At 45.7% G+C, this 10,555-nt stretch overlaps 1 protein-coding gene across 3 annotated transcripts; it reads right to left on the bottom strand.

The window, feature by feature from the left end:
* Positions 1-112: 112 nt before the first annotated feature.
* On the bottom strand, positions 113-10,427 carry ZDHHC16 (zinc finger DHHC-type palmitoyltransferase 16). 3 transcript variants are annotated; one of them, XM_044662666.1, is made up of 11 exons: positions 10,313-10,427; positions 6,522-6,770; positions 6,121-6,315; positions 5,840-5,928; positions 5,648-5,676; positions 4,746-4,879; positions 4,549-4,596; positions 3,523-3,608; positions 1,727-1,850; positions 1,509-1,579; positions 113-751 (listed from the first exon to the last, which is right to left on the bottom strand). In XM_044662666.1, the coding sequence occupies exons 2-11, from the start codon at positions 6,762-6,764 to the stop codon at positions 637-639; spliced, it is 1,134 nt and encodes a 377-aa protein (XP_044518601.1). In that variant the 5' UTR covers positions 6,765-6,770; positions 10,313-10,427; the 3' UTR covers positions 113-636. The 3 variants fall into 3 exon arrangements, with proteins under 3 accessions (XP_044518601.1, XP_044518604.1, XP_044518603.1); XM_044662669.1 differs by having other exon boundaries at positions 1,727-1,796; XM_044662668.1 differs by lacking the exon at positions 4,549-4,596.
* Positions 10,428-10,555: the final 128 nt, after the last annotated feature.

The following is a 10,555-nucleotide window of genomic DNA, read 5'->3' as shown; positions in this document are numbered from 1 at the left end:
GAGGCACTTCCTCCTTGAGACCATGAGCTGTTCCCACCATGGAGGCTTCACAGCTCTACTCTCTTCTCTACTACAGTGTAGTAAAAGGGGAAGAACAGCATCCAGTTAGGTCTTTACAAAATGAAATACCTTTATTTCTGCAGTAAGCAGAGTGTGAAAAGTGGCAGTGACCTCAGTAAAAGCCCTGGTACCCCTTCACCCCCTTTTCCTTCATCTTAAGAACCCAGGGATCTACTTCTGTCTTCGAAGGTCTTTTTCCATTTTCTTCTCACACGTTTTGGTAGGGGGTGGGGTGGTGGTACACAATACCAATGCTATAACCCAGATCTGAGTCTCTTTTAACAGTTTTAGTTTGGGCACAGGCTCTACCTCCATCTAGAATCCTGGCAACATGGATACTGGAACTTGTTAGCCTGAGTGAAAGGGACTTTAGCCCTAGAGTTTTCCATGTTACACTGCCTATCTAATGCCCAAAGGTTGATCCCCTAACATTCTGTGTGATAGATTTCTTTTGTTTTGTGGTTCCAAAGAGAGATCTACCCAAACCTTGTTCTAGGTTGAAAGAGATCTCCAGTCCCTTGAGACCATAGAGGAGGTAGGACTAGCCTTGGAGGCTGTATGTACCCATAGCCCAGTTCACACAGCCAGTACAGAGTCTGGGGGTGTTATCACATAGGGAGGGGGGTCCCAGGTCATCCCATTCCCATAGGGCAGATGACTGGAAGGCAACAGGACACGAGTCAGCCAGTGCCTGCAAGAGAAGATGACAAAATGAGTTCTTGGGAAGGACTCTAGGTCTCCATCAACATCAGTGCTATTCCAAGTCTTGGATATAAGCTCTCTCCTCCCATACCAATCCCCAAACATGCACCAACATAACAATGTGCCACAATAAATCCATGCCATCAGAGGAGCTAGCCATCTCCATATATATCACTGGAGTCATGAATAAATGAGAAAGGATCAGGACAGTAGCGGGAAAGTAGAGAGAAAACCTGTCCTCTTATAGAACTAAATTGTGCACAGAGCAACAAGGGGAGGGGGCTTTGGCCAAGAAAGAGCAACTTAATTTACTTGTCCCTGAGGGGCCCTGCCTTAGATTCCGAGCCTAAAGATCTAAAGCAGTGATTCCCAAAGTAGGCGCTACAGCGATCCAGGGGGGCGGTGATGGCCACAGGTGCATTTGGGGGTGGTGAATAACTATAAGGGGGAGCTAAGTAATATTTTTTCTGGAAAGGGGGCAGTAGGCCAAAAAAGTTTGGGAACCACTGATCTAAAGCAAGCCCTGGCACATACTGTATCCGTATATTATAGACCTACTCAGAGACTTCCTTTCTGTCCTATTAATAAACATTCTCCAAAGTTACTATAGCCTGGGAAGCCACCACCTGCCCTCCTTATCTAAGGCAGGAGAATTTTAAGTCATAGCCCTCAGTTATAACAGGTAACACCTCAGTGAATGGGCTCCTTTCCCCTCCCCTGAGGGTTTGTGATGTTTCATTCTTTACCTTCTTGTGTTTACACCAAGGAATACCTTCCAGTTGTCTAAGCAGCCATAGTTATAAGGATTCCTGAATACCTGTATCAAAGGAAGGTCTTGTGTGTCCAGAAGTCCACTTGTGTCCCTTTCCCATATCCCTGTAACTCACTTTTAGATTCAAAGTCTCAGCCAAGACTGGTGGATAACCCCCACCCCCACCTCCGTTCTTTCTCACCCTGGACTCACTTTGCCCTTTGCAGAGAGCCGATGCCTTTCCTTCTTGTTGATGTGCCTCTCAATACTGGTCTCCCCTCGGCTAATGAGGACAGCATGCCATACAGTCAGAGCCCCTAGGGCCAGTGCCACTGAGCTAAGAGGAAACGAACAAGGCACTGGCATATACATTCCTTGCAATGTTTCACAAAGAACACTTAAAACAGTAAGCCCTAGCTCCACTGTAAACACAAGAAATCCTTATAAAATCTACCCCATTCTGCCCAGTTTTCCCAACCAGCTCTTCTCTCAGATCACACCCAGTACTTGATTCTCAATCTAAATCTAACTTAATAATTTTAAAAGATTCAAAATGAACAATTAACTGCATCCTCCTCCAAATACAAAGAAGAAAATGACAAGATTAATCATTTTATTATCAAGGAAGACATACAAAGAGCATCCATGTTGATGAATTCTACCATGTGTGCCAAATTCTTAGGAACTTAAGATCTGCTACATTAACCATCCAGACTCTGGAGCATGTGCTCTGAGAATAATGGGCTTGGGTCTGACTCAATGATTGGTGGTAGGGGTAAGCTGGATCTAAATGCCATCTCGGACCCAAGCCCAAAGGATTTATTACTCAAAATTCATTACCAACAAGAGCCTTGAATCTCAAGAGGGGTGGATTATTTCTTTTCATACCATGGTTCCAGAGAATTTGTGTCTTTATTTTGGTACATCAATACTGTTGATGGACCATGATGAGCCTGAATAAGAGAGGTCTTGGTGGACACACATCTGCCCAAATAAAGGACTACCGTGTAGAAAAGGTTTAAGATTTTTGGCAATAGAGAATTTGATTTCCAAGACTAGTCCATTCTACTTATGAACTAGTTCATACAATGGGGAGCTTCTCCTTATTTATATCAAGCTGAACACTGGCTTCTAGCTTTCATCCATTGGTCTTGGTTCTATCCCCTGAGACCAAAAACAAAACTCATACCTCCTCCACATGATAGCTCTTTACTTGGGCGGGCATATGCCCATCAAAACTTCTCTTGTTCGGGGAGGAGTTGGACTAGATGAGCTTTAAGATTTTGCAATTCTGAGACTCGGCTTTTAGATTGAATTCTGGCCAGCCAAGATCATTTATTCCATGTCTGATGTTTCTTCTATGGAACCAGGAAGCAAGGACATAAAGTGTGGAATCCACCCCTAGGCCTTGTCTCTCAAGATGCTTCCAAATGGACCAGCAAGGGCTGGGGATGGAACTTGGCTTGTTTCTAGTTGTGAAAAATCTACTAAATCCCTTTTCATCTGGCTCAGACTTTCTAATTAGTCTGAGGACAGCATGGTCTGCTACAGAACACAAATAACTGTTTTTGCTCTAGGGAATTTGTTTCAAAACCCAGTATCTGAGCATGACTTAACAGCAGTGGGTAGTGTGAGTATGTATACCTAAGTGTTGCTAAGAGATATGGAAAGGGTTTGGGGGCATTAGCCATTTTTTTTTTCCTTTATGGAATGAAGAATCTAGGAGGTGGGGCAGCTAGTGGATAGAGAACCAGGGCCAGAGACAGGAGGTCCTGAGTTCAAATTGGGCAGACACTTCTTGGGCAAGGCACTTAACCCCAAACCCCAGGCCCTTACCACTCTTCTGCTTTGGAACCAATACTGATTCTAAGACAAAGACTTAAAGAGTCTAGGAGGCAAACGGTCAGCTTTTTCCAAGGGCTCTGGGGATGGTTTATTCCTGTTTACTCTTCCCTGAGTAACAAGGCTTTTCATCAAAGCCTCCTATCAGGGACAGTGGAGTCCATTACCTGCACAGGAACCATAGGTACACCAGGCTTTTGTGAGTCATCCTTTCCCGGAAGGAGAAGGCAGGTGGTGGGGTCTGGTGATATGTCTGAAACAAACAAACGACCTGAGTGTCTGTCCCATTAGCCCAATGCTGTTGCCAGCAGAGGCCCCAGCATCGACAGATATGGCATTGGTCCAGGTTTTAGGTCAGAAAAAGACAGAAATAAGGCTAGAGATGAGTTGAGAAAGCAGCCAGATAGGCAGACAGAGGCCAGCAACATTATCACATGGACAAAACACTGGCCAGAGCAGATCTAAACAAGACGGCAAAGCACAGGGGTAAGGGTTGGGCTCAGCCAGTAAGGTTTAGACAACAGAGATGAGGCTCCAGGGGAAGCGTTTTCATGCCCTCCTTCCCGGTGTGATTCTTGCACTACACAAATACTTCCCCAAGAGTCGATAAGATCCATATCCTACCTGGCTGACTAGGGTGGGGAAAGCACTTTAAAAACAAATTTCAAGGGAGATTAAAATATCATGACGAGGCATGAGAATTAAAGAAATTGGCCATAAAGGAGTATATGTTAAGAATTAAAAACTGGTGAGGGGTTGGTGCAGGGGAGTAGAATAACGAAGGGAGATTTCCTTATAAGGCTACAGCCTTTGCCAGTGCTAAAAGACCAAATTAACCTTGTTTTCTGTCTCCGGACCCTGGAACCCCATTACACAGACCAACAAAGACTCCATGCTGCTCAGGCCAGCACCTAAGTAGAGCCTTTTCAGTTTGAAGGAAGAAGTAATAGGGCTGGATAGTTGTTAGGAAAGTGATTTGAAGCCATTATTCTGCCAAAAAGTTATTTATCTAGGCCTGGCACTGCTCCCAAGGACTACAGCCCCAGTGCCCACTGCTGCCCAGTGCAGACAGCCACCCACAGCACACCACTCTACAGCCTCCAAAGGCCCCAGAGCTAGGAAGGCCAGGGCGATCTCTCCACACCTATCACCCCAGGCCTGAGCAGCAGGAGGCAGTGAGTGGTTTGGCCCACCTGATTGGCAGCCACCTGTAGTTTGTTCCTGTCGAGCTGTTTCATTTTCTATGGGGATGGAAAATAGGACCGGTTATACTCTCTGGCCTTAGGATGGGCGCTTTGCCAGCCCTACTCCACAGGGTAGACGTCTCCTGTACCACTGTCACCCTGCTCTAAGGCTCCTCCACTCAGTCCCCTCAACCCTCTTTGCTCACCTCAAGGGCAGCATAAGCTTCCCGGAACATGTCCCAGCTGCCAAAGCTGCAGTACACACAGCCCAAGGTCATGAAGAAGCAGAAGGAGAAGAAGTACCGGTGGTTGTAGTGGCCCACACAGTTGTTCAACCAAGCTGGGGGTAAGGACTTAAGGATCAGCCTAGCCAGCAGCCTCCAGAGGGTGCCCAGGGCAGGGAGAGCTGACCAACCAGCCAGGCAGGGGAGAACAGAGGATGCCACTCCCTAGCACTCTAGGCCTGCTTGTGCCACGCTCACAGAACAAAAGGCTAAATTCTGAAGGCCAATCTCTTAATGATGATGCTTGCTGGAACCACATGCTAAGTGGGTGGGACAACGCTTCAAGCCTCCAAAAGCTCCAGTAGGTCCATTATGACCTGTTGGGAATTGAGATCTCTAGGAAATGGCAAGCTGTGCCTGCAATTCAACTTAATGTGGATACAGCCTAGAACTTTGAGGAGGAACATTACTGAGCACCAATGGCAAGAAGGGAAGAGTTTTAGCAAGCCAAAGCAAGACCCTTACTTCATATTTTCTCACCTACATCCCTGTTTCTGCAACTGAACTTTCTACCAAGACCTGTCTACTTCTTTATTCGTTTCTGTTCTCAAGGAAATAAATTGGCTTCCAAACCTTTTTTCCTCCTACAAGATCAAATTTTACAGAGCTACCCAAAGCCTCCAAACCTGTTGTTTGTCCTAGTAAAAGGCCACATTCTCTAGAAAGAGCCATTTAATCTTCCCTGTGTTTTCTTCTAAGACTTAAAACACATTGGTATTATATGGGAAAGGGGTTGGGAAAGCTTCTGTTGCTTGCGAGGCAGAATCAAAATGTTAGAACAGTGTGGGCAATGCCAGATTCGTGGAGTCTTGGTAAAAGGATACGGCAGTGATGATCCATTTTTAGCACACACCTGTAAGGAGGAACAGGCCTTCACATTACTATAGACCAAAATACTGAGAGGCTATTTTCCAACTATGTTCAACAAAGGTTGACATTTTTTAGAGATTGTATTTGCTTGCCTATAACTGGCCACAGAAAGCCAAGGAGATAGGAGAGAAGCGCTAGGGACCAACCTGTTACAGATGCTGCAGTGGTGTGTCCGTGCTGGTTTGGGATAAATGCACTTCTTGCAGATAGACACAGTGGCAAGGTCAGTCTTAGCCTATATTGGAAGAGAATGGAGTCAAAGGCCTCAGAAACATTTCAGACCCTGAAAAGGATCTTTTTAGAAACTGATGGCAACAGGATCCTTAAAGAATCCTGCTCCCAAACCTTAGTGCCCCTTTTGCTAGGATCTGAGATTTCCTGGTTTATCAGTCTCACACTGGTGTCCCATGCCTTCTCTGAGCCCTACCTGGGGGGGATATCCAGGAGGTGTGGTGATGGCCTGGTAGTAGTGGAAGACAATGAGAATGAGGTTCCAGTGACTGTAGACGAAATGCCAGCAGATTCGGGGGACGGAGTAGGTATGGAGGATAAGGGGCAAGACACACAGGTAGGCAATAACCACAATGGAGCTCGTCAGCACAATCACCAGGGCCACAAAGACCTGTCAACAATAAGAAATCAACACTTAGCTGTTCCCCAGCAAATGGAAGGGTAGCACTCCACCACTAAGGTATGAGAGGAAGACAAAAATAAAGCCTAGTTTGGAAAGGCTCCTTTTGTAGTCTTCAGTTAAGACATCTATCCCCATCCTTCCACCCAGGTATGTGTCATGTTAACCCCAAGCCACAGGATCCAAGCGACACTCACCACACCAAACCAGCGGATCACATTGTCAACAAGCCAGTACACAGGCTCAAATGCAGAGTCGATGACAGTGTCGCTGCCCCCAAAAGAGTTGTAGAGTAGAGAACGCATACAAACTTTTCCATAGCGCCAACGAAGTACAAGGTTCCGAAGTAATGGTGGGCATCGGCGTCTATAGCCCAGGAGGAGAAGCAAACGCAAGCCTAGGCGTGCTGGCCCCAGCAACAGGGAACGGCGGCTTCGCATGGCCTCCTATAGCAAGAAAAATAGCCAGTCAGCCCCAAACCCCTTCATCCCACTAAACAAGCAAAGAAGCCTAAGTTCTCTTGGATCCCACTCAGCCTGCCCTGATGACTTAACTATCTAAACCACTACAAGATAATAGTCCCAAGGTTTTAAGTCTGAACAATCAAACTTAATTAGAAATACATACATCTCTAACAAATAGCATTAAAATTATAACCTTCGTAAATGTGAGATAGGCAGTGTGAGTATTATCCCTATTTTCCTGGTAGCCTCAGAGATGAAGTAGTTTGACCAGAATCACATCTAAGTTAGGATTTGAATCCGTATCACATCTAAATCCAGTGTTCTTTTACAGTGCTTACTCAAGTCTTTTGCATCAAGAAGGCCAGAAGAGAATTGACCAGCCTTAAGCAAAAGTTCACCCTGAATTTCTCTGTAGAATAGGAACCAAGAGAGCAGAGGAACTTTAAACAAATAGAGCAATAATAACATCAACCTCAAAAAAGCCCACTCAAGTGCATTACCACTGAAAGAAGAGAATGAGAAGAGGCCTGTTCTTGACTTCAGCAATGGTAGAGCTGTTGGGGAAGCTGCCCGTGATCTCACTCTCTTGCCCACCTTCTCCCATTCACCTCACGCTTCTAATGTTTTCCACCTCTGGACAGCCAGCCCTTTTAGCTAAAACTAGCCACATAAAGATGTGAAACCTTTCTGGAGTGGGTTGTATTCCTAGATCTTTGATGCCATCTATATCCCTGGAGAAAGCTATCAGTTCTCATCTTCAGGATTGCTGTTACAGATCAGAGACCTCAGGCTGGCAGCATGAAATTCCCAAGTGTAGCAACTTCTAGTCTCCTCATTTGGACAGTTCCAACCATCATATGATGTCATAACTCAAATAGCACTTTGTGGTTACAAAGTATGTTATCTCAATTTATCCTTAAAAAACATCCCTATGAGGTAGGCAAAACAAGTGTTACTGTCCCCATTATACAGATGAGGAAACAGTCTCAGAGAGACTTAAAGGACTTCCTCAAGGACACCATAGCTAGCAAGTAGCATAACCTGACTTCAAGTCCAGGTCTTATGATTCCAAGTACTGTATTCTTTCCACTGCTTCTGTATTCGTTGTTGCCTCTTCTAATCCCCCTATTCAGAGACTAAAATACCACCAAGATATGAGTAGCAAAATGACTCCACTTCCAAGCTGGAAGTGACATATACTATGGATGTAATGTATTTAAAGGTTGCCTGTGTCCTATTCCTTAAGCTCAGATCCTCCTAGAGAAAATATGACCTATGAAGTTGTGTCCTTTCCTGCAATAGTTCAAGTTAACCTAATGATTCTTTTCTCTTTTTGTCCCAAGCAGAAATACTTTCTCTACAGTGACTGATTGCTCCTCATAGGTCTGCTTCCTAGCTTATCACCGCAGTACTCCAATTTCTTTAATATCTTCAAATGTCTTCCTTCTCTCTGGCTATGGAATAACAAATAGCAATGAAAGGGGGAAGGATGCTTAACCAGTGTTTTCAACTAAAGACCTCTGTCTTTACACCAATTTTGTGAATAAAGTTGCCTCTCTATTATCACAGAGTAAATTATCTGATTTGTCATGTGGGAGGCAGGATGGTTCTGCTTTGTTCACAGCTCCTGTTGACTTATTTATTTAGTATGAAGCCTGAAACCCAAATGAAACTGGAGGAGGTCAATACACATCTAGGCATGGTTTCAGTTCAGTAACTGGATCAGCATCCCTTCCTCCCACCCAAGAAAAAAGCCTTTGAACACAAATGTTCCATCTTCCGTTCCTATACCTGCCCAAGGAAAATTTAAGCCAGACAATGAACTGGGAGAGAGAGATAATATTACTGCTCTGACCAGCATCTCAAAGAAGTCAGAAGCAATGCTGTCTATCAGCAGCATGGCTCGGGAAGCTCTCCAATCCCCTGCCACCAGGGCAGTCAGGAATAAAATGCCAAAGGACAGAGAATGTAGGAACTCTGAAGCTCTTTCAAGACTCAGCTCAAATCCTATCTTCTGCTAGAGGCTTTTCCTGGTCCCCCTACTCCTATTACTACCTTCCTTCTCGTATTTTCCTTCTATCTACTCTGTTTAAATCTTACGGGCACCTTGTTTTTTAAATGGCTCCTGCATTAGAACATGAAATCCTTGAGAACAAGAACAATATTCTTGCTCTGTATCTCCATAACAGGTCAGTAATTGGCCCAGGATAAGAACTTAATAAAGACTTACTTACTAGCTTACTGAATTGTCACTTCGTTTAAAGTAAGTTTTTAGAAAAACAGCCAAGCATATATTCAAGTGCAAAAACCTTGCATTTCAAAACTGAGCAAAATTGTTAAATGCTATTTTGGATACCCCATTACTGCTCTTTTTCATTGGAACATATAATAACAAATGGCCCAAAATGTTTAAAATTACTTTTTTCTTTAAACCCTTACCTTCCCTCTCATTATCAATACTGTGTAATGGTTCCAAGATAGAAGAATGGTTAAGGGCTAGATAGTGGGGTTAAGTTACTTGCCCAAGGTCACACAGCTAGGAAGTGTCTGAAGTCACATTTGAACCCAGGACCTGGCTCTTAATCCACTGAGCTACCTCCCTGTCCCAAAAATCAATTTTTAAAAATAACACTAGTGACCTTTCTTGACCAGAATAAACGCAAGTACTACCCTAAAACTCTCCATTCTTCTAATATTAAGGTAACCAGAAGCCCTCCTCCACAAACTGTAAACCCAAAAAAGTCATCTCTTCAATCATTTTCTAATTTCTACCCACAGAACAGTCCTCTCTCAGGCCCTAAACTTGTCATTCTCCATCTAATTTTCCCACTCTCTTTACATGCGCTGGATAGGTTTCCCCTTAGGAAAAAGAAAGGGGCAGGCAGGAGGGAAGTGCTGCCCACCCATCTGTTCTAGGGCTACCACTCGAGAGAGACCATCTGGAAATGCCATGCTACTTCAACATCTGACCGTGAATAAGGGTAATTCATTGGGTAAAGAATGTCTTAGTATGCTGTGCTCTCCTTTCAAATCACTGTGGAGCGCTGAAGGTGACAGGGCAACAGAAAGGGCAGCCCCTGACCATGGGCAAAACTTTCTTGAGGGTCTTGGGATAGACAGAGGTGACGAAGAGCAAACCGGGAGGCCACGCCGGGCCAAGTCTTAACGTTTCACCAAGCACAGGGGCAGAGGATTTACGTCGCCTCCGTCAGCTGCAGCCAATCCATCGGCCAGGTGAGGAAACAGGTAATTTAAAGCGGTTTCCATCAGAACCCAGAAAAGGGGGTGAGGATGAACGGATGAGTTCCCCCCCTCTCATTACACACATGCCCCTCCCCAGGGCATAGGAGCTGTCCCCAAAGGATGAAGCCCCAGCGTCCAGGAGGCTTGAGGTGTGTGTGGGAGGGCGCCCACTGATCCAGCTCGCGCCCCGTATTTCCACGCCCCCCGCGGCTGGGGGCCCGAGGGCTAGAGGGAAAAGAAAGAGGTGGGGGAAGAGGTTGGGGCCCCGGAGGCTCCCTTACCTCCTGCCTACCGGGCAACGAATCAGTCAAGCCCCGAAGCCTCCACGGCTCACTGCAGCCTCCGCCGAAGCCGACCCCCGCCCCGAACAGCCCAACCCACCATCCCCAAACCGCACCGGCAGCGGCGGCAGAACCGCTACCACTCCAGCCTCCCCTACGGCGCAAGCGTGGGAAGTCTGGCGCCCGCCCCCTTTTTCTTCTTCCAGGCACCCTGGGAGCTGAAGTTCTAGGGGGAGGCTCCGG

The sequence above is a fragment of the Gracilinanus agilis genome, chromosome 2, assembly GCF_016433145.1.
Source record: "Gracilinanus agilis isolate LMUSP501 chromosome 2, AgileGrace, whole genome shotgun sequence".
NCBI lineage: Eukaryota > Metazoa > Chordata > Mammalia > Didelphimorphia > Didelphidae > Gracilinanus > Gracilinanus agilis.
This window is presented reverse-complemented; position numbering and strand designations above follow the sequence as displayed.

Coding starts and splice junctions, on each gene's coding strand:
- ZDHHC16 (XM_044662666.1), bottom strand. CDS start 6,764: ATGCGAAGCCGCCGTTCCCTGTTGCTGGGGCCAGCACGCCTAGGCTTG. Junction 5,929..6,120: donor CTCCTGGATATCCCCCCCAG/GTAGGGCTCAGA, acceptor CTTCCAATATAG/GCTAAGACTGACCTTGCCAC. Junction 3,609..4,548: donor TACAGGTGGCTGCCAATCAG/GTGGGCCAAACC, acceptor TGTTTGTTTCAG/ACATATCACCAGACCCCACC.